The 22,252-nt window shown below is 33.1% G+C and overlaps 1 protein-coding gene and 1 long non-coding RNA gene across 2 annotated transcripts; one reads left to right on the forward strand and one right to left on the reverse strand.

The window, feature by feature from the left end:
- Window positions 1-10,503: 10,503 nt before the first annotated feature.
- Window positions 10,504-12,117, reverse strand: LOC111380871. The gene is made up of 2 exons (XR_002700250.1): window positions 11,754-12,117; window positions 10,504-10,999 (listed from the first exon to the last, which is right to left on the reverse strand). It is a non-coding gene; the product is annotated as an uncharacterized LOC111380871 (long non-coding RNA).
- A 4,553-nt stretch (window positions 12,118-16,670) lies between these two features.
- On the forward strand, window positions 16,671-18,044 carry LOC111380873 (zinc finger MYM-type protein 1-like). Its single transcript, XM_023004534.1, has 4 exons — window positions 16,671-17,055; window positions 17,101-17,283; window positions 17,615-17,708; window positions 17,903-18,044. The coding sequence occupies exons 1-4, from the start codon at window positions 16,671-16,673 to the stop codon at window positions 18,042-18,044; spliced, it is 804 nt and encodes a 267-aa protein (XP_022860302.1).
- Window positions 18,045-22,252: the final 4,208 nt, after the last annotated feature.

Here is a 22,252-nt window from a genome sequence, read left to right on the forward strand (position 1 = left end):
AATGTGATGAAGTAAGAGAAACCACCTCTGGCAGTTATTGACATGAGTCCACATACATCAGTATGTATTAGTCCCAGCAGTTCTGTGGTTCTTTCTCCTTTTCTAGTAAAAGGGAGCTTGGTCATTTTGCCTAACAGGCACGACTCGTATCTGTCAAATGATTCAAAATCAGTTGACCCTAAGTATCTATCTTTATGTAACTTGAAAATGCGTTTGTCGTTAATATGACACAATCTGCAATGCCACAGGTATGTATTATTTAGATTATCACTTTTATGCCTTTTATTTTCTATATTCATAATAGACGACTCAGTATCAAGAATATAAATTCCATTCTGTAACACACCACAACCATAAAAGATCTTATCTTTATAAAACGAACAACGATTGTTCTTAACATTAATTGAAAAACCACTCATGTCTAAACACGAAATAGAGATAATGTTTTTACTAATGGCGGGAACAAAATAGCAATTCTCTAATTCTAATACTAAACCTGAAGGCAGTGGTAAGAAGTATGTCCCTACAGCTAATGCAGCAACTCTTGCTCCATTTCCCACGCGCAAGTCAACTTCTCTTTTCTGCAGTGCTCTACTTCTCTTTAGTCCTTGCATATTTATACAAATATGAGATCCACATCCAGTATCTAATACCCAAGAAACTAATGAAGTAGATATATTAACCTCGATAACAAAAGTACCTAAAGTAGAAGTTTCAGAAGACTTCTTTCCCTTCAAGCTTGTGAGGTAAGCCTTGCAGTTCCTCTTCCAATGACCTTTCACTCCACAATGATAACATGGGTCATCAGATTTGGTATTGTCCTTGCCTGCTTTGTTATTGCCCTTAGCCTTTTTGGATGTTTTCTTAAAACTTCCTTTGATTTTCCTCTTAGTTCCCTTGGAGGAATGAATAGCTAAGACATGTCCAGTGCTAGCCTTGACATTGGGCTCCACAGTTTTAAGCATATTAAGCAATTCAGAGAGTGTGCATTCGATCTTACTCATGTTAATTATCGTCATCACTGTGTTTATTGTAAGCAGCCACCTCTTCCTAAGTGAAATTTTCAGTAGGCACCACTGGAAAGGACTGCTTAAGAACATATCCAATTTTCTCATGCTCGAGAACGATTCTCAAATTGCGGTGCCAATCGAGAAAATTTGGTCCGGTCAGTTTGTTGGCATCCAGTATGCCTCTCAAATTCATATGATTACTCATGATTCAAAAACTGTAAATGACGAAAAAAAATAGAATTAATATGTATTATAATGCATGTGCATAAATTCAATATGGACTTTAATTAAACGTGCTCCCACTGTCTAAAATAAATTCATGACCCTCATACATAAATTATTTGAATCCACACTTGATTCACAGTGGGCTGGGATCTCATTCGTTGTATCGAGATCTTGAGTGTACTCAACAAATCCTAATAAAATATTTGGGTAGATATTATTATCAATTGTATCTCTATACAACTCTCAGATAATTAAGCCGACAACTCTTTTGTCTTCACACATTTTATGTGTTAGCTTAACATACCTGTAAAACTTATCTCCTTGAGTGTACTCAACAAAAGATAAATTTTAGTTAAGTTAAACCCATCATTCAGAAATATCAAATATTTCATAGTGTCAAACATATCCCTAATAGACCAGCCTTGAGTGTACTCAACAAGTTAAGGTCGATTTAGGATTCTCGTTTTTCACTATAATGATGGAAGGCAAATAATACTAACTTAATAATTTTTAACGAGGGATTTAATGTGCAATGGTCTCATCAAGCAATTATATATATATACATATATTTAAACATACATCTACTATGCGAATATATATGGATGATTATGAACTTGTTCTATCTAGTTTTTCCGAGCCAAAAGGAAAACTAGCTGGTCAATTCCTAAGGGGTACAGTATTTGACCAATACCAATACACCATCTCCATGGTATCCACCTCTTCTTGCGCTTCCAATTAGCCGAACTTGCAACATGTATCCTATACTAGTTGGCACGCAGGCCTAAAAGAAATCGGACTCGCAGGCCCATAATAATAATAATAATAACGGACTCCCAGGTCCAATATTTAATAAGGAGCTCGCAGGCCCACAACAACAATAAGAAGTAAATCAACCATTCAACACATCCATATGGTCGAGTCCATAATCATCCACAAACATTCATCACATAAATATTTCCTATGTATAATATCTAATATTATATGCAATGTCTCATAAATCTAATAATTATGGTCGTCAAAATTAAATCAAAATTTTGGGTTCGAGATAATTAAACAATTAATTAATCATATTAATTAATTAATTTAATTGACGGGCCAATTTAATTAAAATCTAATTTTAACTAAATATCGAATTAGAGTCCAACTCTAAATCCATAACTATTGGGTGAAGTAATTTAATCAAAATCGAATTTTAATTAATTATTAAATTAGAGTCATTCTCTAAGTACTAATTTGCATGGGGAAGTGGTGCTAATTCAAAACAAAATTTAATTAATTTAATATTAGAGTCCAACTCTAATAAAATTGAATTAATATTTTAATTTAGGACAAAATTCCCAAACATAATAAAAATCCAATTAAGGGTCAAACTAAATATTTAAATTAAAATCTAATTTTAACAAAAATATAAAAGTCGTCAAATTTTTAAATAAATTTTTAATTCTGGGTCAAAATAAGGGTATGGGTCAAACCCAGCTTAAAACTCATTTTTAAAATAATTCAAAATTCAAAATCAAAACCCCTTTTGAAATTTTACAAAATTTGCCCAAATAGCAGACCCTTCCAAAATAAAAATTTACAGAACAGGTCCCTGATTTAAAATTGCAAATTGACCCATTTTTTGTAATTGCAACCAGGGGCCCCTAATTACATTAATTGCAACAGAGGCCCCCGTCTCCACCAAAACCCTAAACCTAAAAAAAAAAAAAATTTCTTTCTTTCTGGGGCGGCGTTGCCCGTCTGAAATAACTAGCAGCGCGAGGGGTTGCTGGGCGCTGCCGATTTGCAGCGCCGGTCGCGCCGCGCGGCGGCACCTCCCACCTCACGACCCAAATTTTTTTTTTGTTTTTCAAGAACAGATCCAAAAAGACCAAAAAAGATTAAAACTATATTTGCTAGATTTAGGAATGAACGTGATTAAACTAACGTTTAATTTGATCAACACGTTAAACAGTTCCTAACAAATACAAAGTTGGCTCTGATATCACTGTAGGGAATTTACTTAAACATGCACAGCGGAATTTAACAAATTTCAATTTTCATTCAAGATTCAGCTTTGTATTTAAATAAAAACTGTGATAAAAAATATACATTTACTTGTAATTTGCAAACTCCTTCGCGTTATTCCTTTCCAGCAGCTTGAATCTGCCTCCCACAGCTATCCAATTGTCCAGCCTCCAATGAAATCCACATATAGAATAGACTGCAACTGTTAGAGTTTCTCTCTTGTGCCAGTAAGAATAATGAAAACCTTATGGATCTCAAACCCTAACTATGTATATATATAAACCCAAACGGACCCGATCCGGTCCGGCTCAATATTTAATTAATCCAATTAATTAAATCCGGTCCGTGAATTAATTAATCCAATTAATTAATTTGGGAATATAAATAACAAATTCAATTAATTCAACGATTGTTAAATTAACCAATTGACAATTTGCAATCTTCTAATTCTCTTTTGTGTGCGACCCATTAGATTCCCGACTACGATGCCTAACGTCGTGAAATATTATTTTGATCTAATCAAAATTGATAAATTAATACACCCTTTTAATTTATCGTCAATTCACACTCGCCGTCCCTGATTGACATCTAGCAATGTGTCAGGGCAATACATGTGACGGGAAATGTCACGTGGTATGACAAAATCAAATTTGTTCGTTTACCTTGAAACTATTATCCCTTTGTCAATATGATCCGATCAATTACGAGATATGGAATTGTGTCAATCTCGATCATTGATCATATCTTTCACTCCACTATTAAGTCAATATAAATCGAAAACTCCTTTTCGACTTATGAGTACACCTTGGCCAAGGATTTCATCATCGACTTAATTGAATGAAACGCAGATCATAATCTCCTACTATCTAAGAGTGACAAATCCTTTATTGATCAATCACAACCTTCATACGATTCTTGACGTACCCGAACGATGTCGTATTGCGGCCCCTTTCAGAGCAACATCCAACACCGCAAAAGTATGACTGTCCTCATATAAGGTACCATGACGACCTCAAGTCAAAGGACCAATTCCACTACCGAATGTTAGATATTAGCCACTGACACTCAGATAGTTATCCATGTGGAATCTCTTAGCGGGTTTCCAATATTTTATTCTATAACAAAACATCCACGTGTTCATTTAAGTGTCATCACACTTTAACTCGTGAGATCAGCTACTTACTTCACAAGTAAGAAATGCCACACATGATGGTCTAACTGTATTAACGATATTCACATCTCGTTATTACTTACGACCATGATTTATTCAAGATCCAATTATATGTAATTTGTATCTCACAATCACAACTCCTTGTAATTAACAGATTACCTAAAAATTGGATCTTCGGATTCTATTATTTAATATTATTTATTACAAAATTAATTTAAATAAATAATAGATCTCACCAAAATCAAATGCATTAAATAAATTAAAAGCGTTTACAACCTAAATCGATTGGATCTAGGGCATAACACTTACACAAAAGAGCTTAGTACAATATTAAATTTCGACTTGAAAAAGCAAACATATTGAGGTGCATGTCACAAGTATATTCTTGTTCCAAAAGATCTCTCCTTAAATTTATTTTAATTTCACTATTTAACAAATTGATTACAAATTTTGTGTTCATTATAATTGACATCATATTATATACTCTTCTACATATTTGGTAAGGTAGAAAATATAAAATTAAACAAAATTAAAGAAAAAAGGAAAGTTGAAATTTTGACTATTATCAAATGCAGTCGAGTCTAGTAGTGCTTAATACATATTATTTATATAAAAAATGTTATGGTCTCCTTTGTTCATCTCGTTCGGTTACTTACGAGTAAAAAACTAATGGACCAAGCAATACAAGTAATGTAAGAGTTTGCCAATCCTAGTGTTGTATATGACACAAAAGGAACTATCTTTTTAATATCACAAGTTATCTTATATAAAATATGGTATGGGTCTCCTTTGTTCATCTCTAAACAACTTTAAAAAAGTTTAGAATTGTGCTAGGAACTATCTTTTTAATATCACAAGTTTAGAATATTAACACGCTAAACACGAGGAATTATGAAACCCAATAGACACACCATGAAAATCTAAAAAATTAATTAATTAATTTTTTATTTGATTTAGATAAAAATTAAAATTTTGGCTGATTTTGATAAAACTTGATAGAGAGTGATTGAAATGTTATGAATCCCATAAAATATGCGGTTAAAATAAATTCTTGATTTTGACTTGGATGTTAATCAACTTTTTTAGATAAACCTAATAAGAGATTGTTTTTGATGTTATAATTTCTGCTTTGTATTTTGTCTGAATTTTAAAATCCGAAGTACAATTAGGAATATTTCCTCTATATTATAGGAGGAGGATAAAAAAAAAAAATTTGAGATCTATGAGAATGCAACTTTCATTTATTGATTACATGAAGGTTATTATTAACTATACGTTCGTAACATATTCAGTAAAGTGGAGTAAATAATATTATATATTATTAACACAGAAAAAAAATATAATATTATTTATCGTATAATTTTATTCATATTGTATACCAAACTTGTCATTAGTGACGGAATTCAACAAAAATGGCGAATAAAATGGTTGTATCTTCCTTCAACTTGTTAAAAAAAAAAAAAAAAAGTTAGTTAACAAAATAATATATTGAACTTGAAACATAATGTGTCACAAATTAAATTGAGACCCGGTCATCTCTCTTTCCTTGGGAAGATTGGGGATTAAGTTGACTAGACTTATACAAGTGCATATAATAATGTCTTTCCATCTATAAGTCTAATTTTTTGCACCAATTATGCGACGTTGTTAATAAAGAAAAATAAGTTTAAGTTTTGAGAGGTTTACATGTTTGACAATAAAAACCTGACTAGATCTTTATTCGCCTCTTTACATGGTACTTATAAGTTAGAACGAGAAGATCAAACAACTCATAAATATAATGTAATAATATGTTGAATTTTCACTTGTAAATCCTAGAATTTAATATGTATCACAAAAGAAGTTATTTTAAACAACTTCACGCAAATATCACAAGTTAAGAATACCAACATGCTAAACACGAGGAATACTTTATAGCATAATCAAGTTTTTAGTTATCGCCACTTATTTACTATATCTTCAAAATTTTACAATTTCTCCAAAGTAAATATAGGAATATTGTTGTAACCATAGAAGAACAATAATAGAAATTCTAGATTTATAAGCTTACAATTTTAGTTTATCAAGTGCGTGGATGTTATATCAATGACTCACAAACACATTGAAATGTTTAGAAATGTGAATTTAACAGTATTATTCTAACAAGCATCATGCTTGCTTCGTGCTTTTTCAATTTCTCTTTGACATACCATCCTAATCCAATCCAATTTGGCCGAGAGAATAGGATCTAATCAGCTTCATAACAAGTTTTCGAAAAAGGTTGAAGAAAATTTGTTCTACAATGTTAAGATACAATTCAGAAATCATTAATTCACAAAAGGATTCCCTCTAATGGAGAAAAATATAGGCAACATTACAACAATATAACTATCATGATATTTCCAGTTTAATTAAAAAGTTGATTAAGGAAGATGAGAGTTGGAGTCTTGTTCTCAGTAATTTTCTGAGTAGAGACACGAAAATAATCCACTGTTCCATTCCGTTCGGTTCATTGTTATATCAACACGAAATCCAACCTAACTAGACCATTAACGCGCCCTTCGGAGCATATTCCAGTGGTGCAAAAGATAAGGGTGGAGTATACTCAGCCTTGCTGACAGTCGTAGTTTGGGGGTTCGATTTCTGACACATGGATTGAGACTTTTTGTGGGTACCAGTGTACAGGCGCTCTTGTCCCCTCGCCTGCTGGGGCACATCTCGCGATTAACCTCCCTCACGATACTCCAAAGATGGGGCGGTGGGGGATCCTTAAGTTGGAATTCAATCCTTTTTTTTAACTAGACCATTAACACTGTGGAAAAAGCAGTAGGTACAGGCACAGTGTACCGGACATTTTACAGGAATTTAAAATTGTATCAGGTGGCCCGCAGCTTCTGCGTTGACTAAAAAACCCCATGGAAACCAAAGCGACGCAAAAGAAAAGAAAAAAAAAGGGAAAAACGTTGAGAAAGCGGGAATTCTGTACGGACCAATTTGAGCACAGGTTTATTCTTTGATCCGGCACCCCAAGAATCAATAAAGCCTCCTGTACATAAAGGCTTGACAGAAAATTTCCAGAAATTTGAATTTTAGGAAAAAACGTGCTCCTAACGTGAAGAAGTCAGAGAAGTATTCTTTCCTTTATGTTTCAATTCGGTCATTTATTTGGAAGTCAAGGAACTCTACTCACGTGAAGAAGTCAGAGAAGTCCCGCCAAAGTATTCTTCTTACCCGCCCATTGCTACTCGTGAAATTAAGCCGGAAGTATGATTTGAGGATGAAGTCTGGGGAAGACAAAGTCCCGAAATCTGGTGAAGGTGAAATCGAAGCCCTCACTCCTCTACAGTCCTCGAAATCGAAGTCCTCACTCCTCTACATTCCCCAAAATCGAAGCCCTCACTCCTGGATTGTGAAGATGGTGATGCCCAACTCCGGCAATAGCGTAATCTACATTTTTCCTACACCGGAAAACCAAGGGGAGCCAATCTCAGGTAGCTGTCATTATGTTTTTAATGTTTTATTGTCCACTTAATACCTCTTGTTATTTATACCAGAAATAAGAAGTTTAAAACAACCTTGGCGCATTAGCTACTCTCCATAGAAGACTGTAATTAAGTTGATTTGCATTAAGTTGAACTTATTTGTGAAATCGTTGTTAAGTAAGATTTCAGTGCTTATAGCTTATATATGAGATGTTAGGGAGAAGTCTTTCAGAGTAATTTTTTCAGTGCTTATAGGTTATATATGAGATGTAAGGTGGACCATGTTCCAGTATCAGAACGGGTAATTTTTTCAGTTGTTAAAAAATGATGTGGCTTCTGTTCCTCATTTTGACCGTGTTCTGTTTTGGCTGGTTAACTCCTAATTGAAAAGTGTTTTGCTGAATGTTATTGCTCAATGTGTTACAGTAGAAGAAAATATGGAAGACACCCATGATGAATTTTTGGTGGAGAGAGATGTTGACGAGAATGTTGCGAACAATGTAATATCAGTGGAAGAGCAAACGTTAGGAAAAGATGGCCCGATGGTGTCGGAGGTGGGTATGACGTTCAAGGATGAGAAAAAATTGTGGGACTTCTATAAAGGATATGCATATTATGTTGGGTTTCTAGTTAGGAGAAAGAATTCGAAAAAAGGAGACCATGGAAAAATGAAATATGGCACCTTTACATGTAGTCGTGAAGGCCAAAGAACCACTAATACAAGCGGTTCTTTGAAGCCCCAACCAACAATTCATAACAAAGTTCACCTTGACCACAACCATACAACAAATTAAGAAAGCTCACCTCGACCACAATCATAAAACAAGTCCTTCAAAATCAAGATTGTATCGCTACAATTGGGAGATAAGTTCACATGTGAAACGAAAGCTTAAAGTAAATGATTTGGCGGAATTCCATTGCACAAAAGCTACAACTCCGTAGTGGTTGAAGCAGGGGGTATAAAAATCTTACTTACATGGAAAAGGACTGTCAAAATTATGTTGAGCAAGTGAGAAGATTAAGACTTGGGGAAGGAGATGTCTCAGCAATACAGTCCTACTTTTCCAGAAGGAAAGCCCAGTGCTCGAGATTCTACTTCAACATAGATTTGGACAATGAGTCTCGATTGAGGAATGTCTTTTGGGCAGATAATAGGTGTCGGCAAGCGTACAAAGAGTTCGGCGACGTTGTTACATTTGACACCACTTACTTAACTAACAAGTACGATATACCTTTTGCCCCTTTTGTTGGCGTTAATCATAACAGACAATCTACTTTGCTCGGTTGTGGTTTGTTGTCCAGTGAGGACACAAATTCTTTTTTGTGGCTATTTAGGACCTGGCTCTAGTGTATGTACGAAAAAGCTCTCCATGGAATCATTACCGATCAAGATAAATTCATGCAAAATGCAATTGAGATTACTTTTTCGAATACGAAACATAGATGGTATTTGTGGCATATTCTGAAGAAATTGCCAGAAAAATTTGGATACCATGTCGATAAGTCTTCGATTTTTTCGAGCATACATAGGTTAGTATATGATTCGTAGTTTGTTGAAGAATTTGAAGAGGGTTGGAGAGTGATGATCGACACATATGACTTTCATAGTAGTGATTGGTTATCGGGACTGTACGATAATAGAAGTCGTTGGGTTCCTTGCTATTTAAAGACCACATTTTGGGCAGGAATGTCAACAACCCAGGGCATTGAGAGTATAAATGACTTTTTCGATGGGTATGTTCATGCGAAGATCTCGTTGAAGCAGTTTGTGGAGCAATATGAATGAGCACTGAGGAATAAAGTTTAGAAGGAGTTCCAAGTTGACTTCAAGTCATACTCACAAATGGTACCTTGTACAACAACGTTCAAAATGGAAAAGCAGTATCAGAAGTGTTATATCATTTTGAAGTTCAGAGAAGTTCAAATTGAATTGTCTGGGAAGGTTTATTGTGACATCATATCTACTACGAAGAGCACTACAAGGATGACCTACGAAATATGGGAGGTTGTGATGTGTGATGTGTGATGAGCGATGAATAAAAAAAAATTTCTTCGTCTCATTCTAGAGAGATATTTGTGAAATCGTTTGTAGTTGCCGCTTGTTTGAGTTTCGGGAAATTCTATGCCGGCATGCTATTGTGGTATTGATCCGAAACGATGTCATGTCACTGCCTGAGAGATATATACTATGGCGATGGAGGAGAGATGTTTGTAGAGCACACACCAGGGTCGCAGTGAATTACGATGGTCTGGTAAGTACGCCAGAACAGTTGAGATACGACGATTTGTGTCAGATGTTGCAAATCTTGCTGCCGATTATGAAGTGCAGTCCCGTATTTTTCTCACTATTTTTGAAAGGAAGCGACTAATGAGATGATAAAATTCTTTCTACACGGTGATATGGTCTCCACTTTTCTTCCTTAACCTTGGCCTCCAGCACAAAATAAAAATATTATAAGTTCTGATGGTTTCTTTATCTGATGAAATATGGAGGCTGTAATTGTTGAGCAAAAGGCAGGCCTTTGATAGTTGTCGGTATTCACTGATTCTAACTAAAGAAAAATGCTACTGTAGTTTGATCTTTTCTTGCCAAAGGGAGGAAAAAAAAAAAAAAGTGCAAAACACAAAATGAAAATAAGAACGAAAATGGCATGCTTTCAAAATGAAAATTGTTCTTCTTCGATTTTCTTCATCGTCTCTCGGTATTACAAGCCCAAACACACAACTATTTTGGGAACGAGAATGAATATAACTAATAATCATGTCGGCCCCTTTCTTCTCCATTATCGTTCGAGAGCTCTTTTCCTTTGCGAAAGGTCACGTTCAATAAAATCTTGACGTTTCGTTTCTCGACAATTCGAGCTAGATGTTCGAACATACTTGGCAAATTGTCGACTTCCTCATTAGCAGTAGGATTCATCACTTCCTCATTAATGACACTCGACTCTCCACTTGATTCTTCTGTTCTTACCCAGTCAAAAAATTCGCAAGAGCTACTGCAAGTTTTGAATAGCCTACCTTTGTTACTGCCTTCCTTTTCAACTGCAAAACATTTCTGAATTCCAACTACACACTGTGGACAGCAAACTTTCCTCTTGCAATCTTCAAAGTAGTGCTTTGTGCTTCTACAAACGTGACAAACACCATAATTCCTCTCTCTCATCCTTACGTGGCAAAAAATATTTAGAGGATTTCATTCCAATCTTAAATGAAATAGAGATCCCGAAAAAACAGCTTCATAAAAACATAAGCAATATTTTATACCACCATAGGAATCCAATAAATAAATTCTACCATCCAACATAGAATTCAAAGAACATTCCAGCAACGGACCTTCAAAATCATCAAAATTGATTATGAAAATCATTCCAGCAATGAACATTCCATCACCAGAAAATCATTCAAAGAACATTCCAGCAACGACTTCTAAATTCGATAGGACCAATTCCATCAAAATCATCAAAATTCAAAGAACATTCCAATGTAGAATTGAAAGAAAATTCCATCAAAGACTTCTACTTGCACTTACAGGTATAACCGAAAATCATTAAAATTGAAATGGGATACTATCATCACCAGAAAAAAAGACCATACGAATCACAATTTAAATGTTCTCTCATTTCACTTTCTCTAGCCAAATACAGTGATTTAATACTTCTAAACAAATAGATTATGAAAGTAATTTATCATCTAAACTCGATAAGACCAATTTCAACAAACTATAAATGCCTCTATTTTTTTGTACATATCAAAATAATGAAAATTTCAATAATGAAAGTTTAAGTCGGAACAAAAAAATCCATTGCATACCATGTCATAAGCTGCAGATCAACAGGTTTTCAAGAGCATGAAGATTATATAAAAACCCAAAAAACATACCTTCCCAAGAAATGTGCAAAGGATATGAAACAAATAATAAACTTTACTCGCAAAATGGGATGGAGATAAGATCTGAAGAAGTTGGCCTCTCAATGGAACTGTTGAATGACGCCGGCCGGAGATAGTCACTACTACGATGGCAAAATGGGTAGGAGGTTAGGGTTTATGCAAGAGTAATAGTTATGTAGCTGAAAACCTTGGGCTTATTCACGGTTCAATTGAGCGAAATTTGCTGGAGATGAAAACCAAGTCGACGGCCTAATCTTCATGGGTGTGTTTCTCTCGGCAGCGAACTCTTCATGGGTTTCTTTCTCTGTTTGGCGGGGAGCATTTTGTGGGGTGGAAAATGAGTTTTGGTGAAAGAAGGGGTTTTCATATGGGACAATTGGTCTCTAACTTTTCCAATTTTTTTTTAATATTTTTTTATTACTGCTAGCTCATCTGGAATTTTTCTATGAACAAAAATCTGTACACATAGTATAATTGATTTCTCCATGAGACATGTGAAATTAAGGCCCTATTTATGGCCCTTTAATTTCAAAAATTGTAGTATGGAATAGTGATTAATGTTGAAATGTGTGGTTAAAAAAGAAGGAAATTTTTTTGATTTATGTATAATGTTATTTTAAAGAAGAATGTGTAGTTAAAAATGAGTATTGTAGAAAAAATAGAATGTAGGAAAGTAATTGACAAACAAGGGCTAAAAGATCACTTTACTAAAGTTGATAGCCTTGGGAATGGTGTTCGTTGGTTTGACAATGGATAGAAAGTCAAATTATTTCTTCTTCGATAGAAATAAGGATATTCTAATGCAAGTAAAAAATGTTGTACAAGATGCAAGAATACTTTCATTTGAGGTCAAAACCTGGTAACGACTCAAGACATTCACTTCAAATGATAGACCATATAAATATGCTTTCATACGTATACGTATAAATAAATACAAATATTTTCTAAACTTATTATCTTCACATTGAAAAGTAGAACTGAATAGTCAAAAAATCCATAAAGTGCTAAAATTGTTCTTTTGTCATTTGTGCAAATATATATTGGGCCACACCTTCTGTTAGAGAAACTTTATTGGGCCTCATAATCTTAGACTGGCCCAACCCAGTAAACAATAGCCCTCTCCCTCGTTCTCTCTCGTCTCTCTAAATTCCATTTTTGTAAAACCCGAATTTTACACTATAATTGTCCATTTTTATTTTATCTTTTTTGCATAAAAACCCAGTAAAAGTATTCATGTTCATTATATGGAATTTCAATAGAAAAAATGAAAATTCGCTTGGTCATGAAGTTTGAAGCTTATTATTCTATCTATAGTGAGTATTCTCCTCCCATTTTAAGAAATGAAAATTCTTTTTTTAATTTCTTAAATTCAATTAGTTTTTATTCTAATGATGTTAGCTTTTCCTAATAGTATTTAAATGAACTTTTTCCTTTTCTTTTTCAAATAAAGACTGTTCTATAAATTTTGCCCGATTATGACTAGATGGTTGTTTTGTGAGTTTTTAATACATTTTTTTCATCATTTTCTTGAAGTATTGCAACCCCCTCAATGCTATCACTGATTTACGTTAGAATTTTTAACTTTGAGTGTATGTGAATGTGGGTGAAGGATAAATGGAAAGTAAAGGAATTGAAAATTATAGATAATCCCCACCCAAAAAAACGTTCATCATGGGAAATAAATCCCTCTGATTGAAAATGGAAGATTGATTTGTGTGCTTACTAACACACAGATAAAGGCATTTTTATGTTCTGTATTTGCAGTTTCATATATTTATATCAGCGGTTTTTTAGGTGATATGGTAATAGGTAAATCAAGAAAAGTAATGGTTCTCGGAGAAAAGAGAAATGAAAATATAGTTACACGAGGTAGAATTCCAGGAATGCAGAATTGGATTGCGATTTAAATGTATTTAGTTTTGAAATATGAAAATGCGTGAAAAGTCTTAAAATGATATTTGCATGGTTATTAATTCCTTTATATGTTCCATGGTGGAAAAGTTAACTTGCATTTGCTATATGGTCAAATGTTGTAAATAAGAAATTTTTCTTTCCATGCAAAGGGTAGTGTGTAATTTAAATAGGCGTAATAGGATGCCGAGACACCTTATGAGTAAGCTTGGGAAAAAATAGTAAATAAGTCTCACATGAGGCGTAAGCCTTAGTAAATTGAGGTTAGCGCCAGACGTGAAATGCCCAATCCAAAACTAATTATCCAACAATCCGTTTATCCTTAAATCCCAACCCAACTTATATATCATAATCCAAATCCAATATCCACAACAATCCATTTGCCCAATATCTGAAAAATCAAATACGTATACGCTGCTCATCCTGCTATGTCGTCTCCGTTGCTTCGACTCCGACAGTCCGACTCTCCAGGACCACGATTCCGTCTCCAGTCTCCACCATCAGGTTAGTCCACTGTCCATTCGGCCATTCCCATTCAATTTGGCCTCATTTTCATCACGTTCATTTGTTTTTAGATTGACCTCTTTCCCTTTGCCTTCAAGTAGGGTCCTGAAGAGTATGATGTAATAGTGCCTGGGACGGGTCTCAAGGAATGCATTCTCATCGGTCTCCTCTCTGTTGATGGCTTTAAGGTTGATTTCCTTTTTTTTCCTGTTAATTTAATTATTTATTATTTTATTTTTTTGAGAAATCAAATGTTCGGACTTCGGAGATTATTGTGATTAGGATTAATTGTTATTTATTTATGCTTAGATACCAGGAAGTAGACAGAATGGTGAAAGGGAAATTACTTGGCAGTATTGGCCAATTTCTATCTCTATATTTACCCAGAGAAGTGGAATTGTAGAGGGTTCTAATTGATGGCTGCTATTGTATGCAGCAAAGGTATGGACTATCAATTCTTAAATCAGTTTAATGTGTTTCGATTTGATCTAATGTATGTTTACAGTTTACTCAATTGGTTTCTCATAAAATTCATTCTACTTCATATCCTCTATTCATTATTTGGGTGAAAATGGTTTAAAGATTTGATGGAATTGTTTGATTTCAATGTAAATGTGAAAAGATGGTGAATTTGAGAGTATTCTGGACATGACCCGAGTTATGGACATTAATTGATAGTAATCAGAAAGTGAAATGCATTCAATATCTTCACGTTAATAAAATATAATTAAGTTTTTCTTGTTATTGTTCTGTTACAAGTTGATTGTTTAGGTTGTCTACCATTCTTGTGTTCAAGTCTTTTTGATATTACAATCAATAATATCATCAAGTCTCCTTTTTCAATTCTGTAATTCCAAGATCATTTCTATTCAATTTCTGCTATTACTACTCCCCTATCCGTTGCTGTTTAGTGTGTGTGGAAAAATGGTAGGAGAGTGGAATATTCAAAGATAAAAATTCATTTTTAATGTGAATATTTATTATATTTTTTCTTTTGATATGGCTTTATGCTTATCTTTTGGCATAATGATGATATTAGTTTAAAGTAAACTAATTAACAGTGATAAAGGCGTGATTTTTTCAGGAATCAAGGAATTAGAGGGAAAAACTGGTAATATAGCCTGCAGTTTGTGCATTGAAATGGTGACACCACTGTGCCTCAATCAAAAGATCCAATCATTTCATTAAGCTTTAGTAAGTTTCTTTGGTACTAATTAAAATGGTGTTGTGGAGTGGGGGTAGGCGTGGGGGTGGGGTGAATTTTTATTTTCCTTCTCATTTTCTTGGTTAGCTTAGGTTAGCAAGGTGCTTGTTTTTGTCCTGCACAAAATTTTAATTGAAGATATTATCATGTACTGTGATATCTAGTAGGCTAGGGAAACAAAGTGGTAATTAAATAAGCTATATTTAATCAGTCAAAGACCAACCGATATTTTGGTTCTTTTTGCCATTGGCAAATTCCTAATAAAATATTTTGGAGATCCAATTAGAAATGGAAAAGGTAATGATAATTTTTTTTCCCGTCTAGTAAAGTGGTAATGCACCGCAATAATCTCCTAGATGGATATAAATATAACCAAACCAGGTTGCAATTTGTATCTCTAGCCAGAATCTCTGAATCTGAACCACATGCTTGATGCTTCGTGTTTCACGGTTTATAAATTCTTGTTGTGTTACTTATTGAATATATTGATACTATTATTAGTATTATTTTGACTATATTCTTTATAATATATTGATACTGTTATTAGTATTAATTGAGATATTTTGTAATTATTTTTTAGGTTAATCATTGGATATTAGATATACATTCCTACACTATGCCTCCTAAATATGAGTCTGGTGCTCAAAAGAGGAGAAGGAAACGAAATGAAAATGCATTAATTCAAAGTCAAGCAGGGAATATTAACAAGTACTTCAAAAGCAACCATGTGAATGCGTTGAATGAGGATGAAGTAGAGATTCAATATGCCGATGTTAATGAAGTAGATGATAAAGATGAAGAAGTGAGTCAACCTGCCAATGCTAACGAAGTAGATGATAAGGAAGAAGAAGTGATGAAGCCCCTCCTAATAATGAAGAAGATGATAGGAAGAAGAGGGTTGCTTTTTTCTAAATTTGGATGATCCCGGAAATTGGAAAATCATCGATCAAAGAATAAGAGATTACTTAGTTGAAAGGGGTCCAAAAAGAGTTGATGACATCTCCTTTCCGAAAGACTATACGAATAGACATTTCGATTCTTCACAATATAAGCGATTGCTACCAAATGAGCAAACAGTTAATAGAAGATGGCTAGTATATTCGATGTCTATGGACAGGATCTTCTACTTTTGTTGCAAGCTATTTAAAACACCAACAAATATGACCAAAGTTGGCCAACTAGGTAATGATGGATTCAAAGATTGGCATTATTTGTATCAGTCTATTAAAAGTCATGAAGGAAATGAGGAGCATTTACGTTGCATGACTAGCTAAATTGAATTGGAAAATATGCTGCGAACAAAAACTACAATTGATAAAAGCATTCAATTGTTGATTGATACTGAAAGAGAACATTGGAGACATATATTAACAAGGATAATCGCTATTGTGAAAAGACTTGCGAAAAATACATTTCCATTTCGAGGAGATGATGAGAGACTACATGTTGAGAATAATGACCTATTTTTACAAATGGTGGAAATGGTTAGTAAATTTGATCTAGTAATACAAGAGCACCTTCGGTGGGCTAAAGCAAGAGAGATTCAATATACGTATCTTGGCAAAAAAATTCAAAATGAGTTGATACAATTGTTGGCTAATGAGGTGAGAAGTTCAATTGTCAAGAAAGTTAAACATGCAAAATATTTCGAAGTTATGCTAGATTGTAATCCAGGTGCAAGTCACGAGGAGCAAATGTCTTTAATTGTATGATTTGTAGATGATTCGGCAAAATTACCTACAGTTGAAGAACATTGGCTAGAATTTTTGAAGGTAGATGACACAATAGGACTTGGAGTTGCAATCGAGTTTCAAAAGGCTTTGATAAAACTTGATCTCGATATTGATGACATTAGAAGGCAAGGGTATGACAATGAATCTAACATGAGAGGGAAGAACAAAGGTGTGCAAAGAAGAGTCCATGAAATGAATCCCCTAGCTTTCTATATTCCATGTGGCGCTCATAGTCTAAATCTAGCATTATGTGATATGGTGAACCGTTGTTCCAAAACTGTATCCTTCTTCGAAGTGATACAACGCATCTACACATTGTTTTTCTCTTCTACCAAGCAATGAAAAAATTTCAAAGATAATGCACAAGGGTTGACAGTGAAGTCATTGTCACAAATACATTGGGAAAGTCATGTTGAGAGTGTGAAGCCAATAATGGAGCAAACTGTACAGATAAAAGATGCATTACTTAATTTGGTAGAATGCATTACTTAATTTGGTAGAATGTAATGAAGATCCTAAAGTGAAGAGTGAAGCTGAGTCGTTAGCAATACATGAACTTCAAATTTTTGAGTTTTTGCTTGGCATGATAATCTGGTACATGTTGTTGCATGCTGTCAATATTATGAGTAAATTTCTTCAAAACGAATCGATAAATATTGATCATACTATCGACCTCTTGCAAGGACTTGTTTCATTTCTTGAGGAATATAGAGAAATTGGATTTGCTATTACAAAGGATGAAGCGACAAAAAAGACAAGCGAAATGGAAATTGAAGCTGTATTTATAGGAAAACACATAATTTGAAGAAAAAATTTGATGAAAGTTGTAGTGATGAGGTAAAGCAATCAGCAGACGAATCTTTTAGAGTTGAGTACTTTGTTTTTATAATTGATCAAGCTCTATCTTCTCTGAGAACCCGATTTGAATAATTCAAATAATATGATGACACATTTAGATTTTTGTTTAATTTGAAGAGGTTAAGGGATGTAACATTTTTAAATTTGTTGAACTCTTGTATGAATCTTGAGAAATATCTTCAACATGATGGGCGTTTGGACATCACTGGGGATGATTTATGTTCGGAGTTACAAATTTTGAGGTGTTATATACCTAGTGAAGCAACAAGAGCAATTGAAATGCTACAATATTTGAAGACATTGAATGTTTGTTTTCCAAATGCTTATATTGCTTACAAAATTTTGTTAATCATACCGGTTACAGTTGCATTTGTGGAAAGAAATTTCTCGAAATTGAAGTTGATCAAAACCTATCTCCGATCAACTATGTCGGAGAGATTAAACGGGTTGGTCATGTTATCAATAGAGAAAGAAATGGTTGAGCAGCTAAATTATTCAGATTTGATTGATGTTTTTGCCTCTAAAACAATAAGACGAATAGTACTTAACTAATTATTTCAAACATTGTTGGTTTTGGTAGTTGATAATATAAATATTTTTTATGATATATTTGGTAGTTGTTTTAATGTTAGTTTTTCAAGTTAGTAATGAGTTGCATAATACATTGTTGAAGTTTGCATTTATGTTGATTTCGTCAGGGGGTCTAATTTCCAGACTTCGCCTCAAGTCCTGAGAATCATAGGACCGGCTTTGGTTAGCTCCTCACAATGGCTCTTTAGGCTTATCCTTTTGAGGCTTAAGCCTCATGTGAGGTGGGATTGAGGGCAAAGATTTAAAAAGCACTTTTTTTCTTTTTTCTTTTTTTGTAAAAAGAATGGGCAGTGAAGTTTCATGGTTGTTGTCATCCCTGTTAGCAGTTTCGTGGAAACAATTTTACAATTGGGCCACTACGAAATTTTCGTGTAATAGATAATTTTATTTTTTCATGGTTTTGATTAAGATACTTGTTAGTAATTTTTCCACCGCTTCAAAAAAAATATAACTTATTGGTGGGTATTAACATAGGAAATGCATTTAATATTTTGTTGTAATGTGAATTGAGTAAATTGAGACGAAGATAGGTTAAGGTTTTAGAGGTAGGGATGTCAATGGGTCGAGTCGGCTCGGCCCGTGAACGCACGAGCTCGGCTTGCGCTCGTGGCTAGTCGAGCTCGCCCATTTTTTATTTTTTAAACTTTTATTAATAAAAACACTTTTAAAAAAAATAAAAAATGTTAAAAAATGCAAATAATATTTTAAAAAAATCTGTGTATAGTAATATTGTAAAAAAAAAAAAGTGTTAAAAAAAAAATTCTAAATGTGTTAAATTTTTTATATTTATGTAAAAAATGCATTAAAAAATATTATTTCATTTATTTGCGTTTAACACTTTAAAAAAAACATGCATTAAAAAGTCTTATGTTTTAAAAAATAAAAAGTGTTATTTAATGCATTAAAAATATTATTTAACACTTAAAAAAACACGAATGACACTTTTTATTTTTTAACACAAAATTTTCAAAAAAACACAAATAATTTAACATTTTTTAAATGAAGACACTTTTTATTTCTACCATATAGTAATATTTTCTATAAAGTGTTAAATAAATACTTATATAATGAAGTCATGAAGACGAATTTTTTTTGAAATACATTAAAAAAATACCATTTTTCAATTTATTTTTAAAGTAGATAAAATGTAAACCCTCCTCCTTTATCCAGAGTTAGGGTCAGCTATATCAATTTTAAGTAGATGGAATTAAAAATTGTACACGAATAACTTGTTGTAACGTATACAATTTTTTAAAGAATATAAAATTTAACGATTTAAAAATAAGAAATTTTGATTAATATAATTAAATTAAATATCACTTATCTGACGATATGCAATTTCAGCATATTTATCCTGTATTTGAAAATGAGCGTCCTGCCAATTCGTCAAGCACATTAAAGCTTCCAAAATATCTTCTTTCAGTCGACTTCTAACATTGGTCAAAACCTTTCACTAAAAGCAGATTCCGAAACAATAGTGTTAACCAGAGGTGTCAGCATATCTTTCGCAATTGCAGAAACAATTGGCCAACGTCTTTATATTTTCGCCAGAATTCAATTACTTCTTCTGAACTTTTTTTAATTGTTTTGTCTATTGGCATATTATGATTGAAGTAATCAATTAATTCGGCAGGTATCGACATAACATTTTGAGATGCAGATATAGAAAACATGGCACTAGATGAATACATTGCAGTTGTATCATATCTAAATGTATTAACGCCTTGAAATGAATTCATTATTCTGGCATCATCTTTTCCAATTTCAGCCAAATCAGAATGAGAAGTTATAGAGGGTACCCGACTAACATTTGTACCCATTCGTTTCACATATAAATCATACATTCCAGATAATGTTTGCTCTAAATTTTTATAGGTGATAGTTGTATCAAGTATTAAGACTTTATTGATTTGATCAATTATGTATTTAGTTCCCGATATATTATATTGGAGATCCATTGTGCATGCTCAAGGAAATAGCAGAGGCAGTTCAATTAAAGTATGATTGTTCTTATTTAAGGCACTATGATGACCTCAATTCAAAATACCAATTCCACTACCAAACTTAGAGATTAACCGTTGATACTCAGATATTTATCAATATGGAATCTCCCCAGTGAGTTTCCAATGTTTTATTATATAACAAAATATCCACGTGTTCATTTAAGTGTCATTACACTTTAACTTGTGAGATCAGCTACTTAATTCAAAAGTAAAAAATGTCATATGTGATGATCTATTCGTACTAATAATATTCGTATCTCGTTATTACATACGACCTTAGATGATTTAAGATTGAATTATATATAATTAGTATCTCACAATTATAACACTTTGTGATTAACAAATTACTAGGATTTGAATCTAAAGACTCTATTATTTAATTTAATTGAATATTAATTAAATAATAGATCTGCTATAAGATTGCATCAATTATATACTAGAATTGCTTATGTTTAAAATTGATTGAATATAGGGCATAACACTTACAAGGAAGTCTTATGTCCTGAGGTAAAGTGGAGAAAACAGTAAAATATGTCAAGGATGGAAAATTGCATCGAGAAAAGTCGAGGACGACTAAAACATGGATTAAAAAAGGGGGAAAAACCCAAACTTGAACCTTATTCATTGTTTATTTTTTTCTTAATTTGTTCTTTCATTTTTTTTAGAACATGGATTAAAAAGGGAAAAAAATCGAATTTGAACCTTATTTAATGTTAATTTATTATATTCTGTATATTGATCCGAAAATTTTTGACGTCATATCACATGTAAAAATATCTTAATAAAATGATGTAAATTCACGCAAAAATAATAAAAATTAATGAAATAATTGAAAAATATTAAAGAAAAAAAAGTTATGCGTCTCTTTTGAAAAGCTCGTTAAATTATTTTCAACGTTCAAACGATTTTTATTTGGATCAAATTATTTTCAACGTTCAAACGATTTTTATTTGGATCATTCAATATATCTACCATATAATTCTCGAAATGAGTTTCAATATGACATAAACGATTTATGAATTCAATTAGCATACGATTGTAAGCAAATATTTATAGTTAGCATGTATCTAAATCTTCATAGTACTAGTTTGTAATAGCTTATTTGACACGTCATATCTTTTGCTACGATTGACCGTTTCGCACGCTGTTAACAATGTGAGGAACTAGGTCGTGAGCATTATGAAATGGTATTAAGAATGCAATATTTCGATTTTGTTTGACATTCCATAATGACCTCGAAAATTGAGACAAAAATAACGATGCTGGTGTTGGGTGGGTAAAAAGGAGATGCGTGGATAAAAAGTTTAAAGGGTGGGGTGGCTGCAAGGGAGAAAACAAAAGTTAAAAGACAAACAAAACCCTACTATATGGCACATTGTTCTCCCGCCAACCATGGGCAGGAGAACAATCCTGTTAATATCTAGTGGAGCCAATTTCAAAAAGTGAGAGCGTGATTGATAGAAAAGAAAGTTCTTATTTATAAGGTGAGGCCTAAAAATGTGAGCACCAAAATCTGCCCAAGTGTTAAAATTTCCCAAAATGGCTCAATGTGAAAATTGTTACGAATTAAATTATACGAAAATTTTGATTCCCTTTGATTGTACAAGAATATGTAAAGCTAAGCATGTCTAAAAGCACGAGACATCATTCTTTTAATGATATTATTACCACTGTTCGATAATTTAA

Source organism: Olea europaea, unplaced genomic scaffold (assembly GCF_002742605.1).
Source record: "Olea europaea var. sylvestris unplaced genomic scaffold, O_europaea_v1 scaffold2221, whole genome shotgun sequence".
Taxonomy (NCBI): domain Eukaryota; kingdom Viridiplantae; phylum Streptophyta; class Magnoliopsida; order Lamiales; family Oleaceae; genus Olea; species Olea europaea.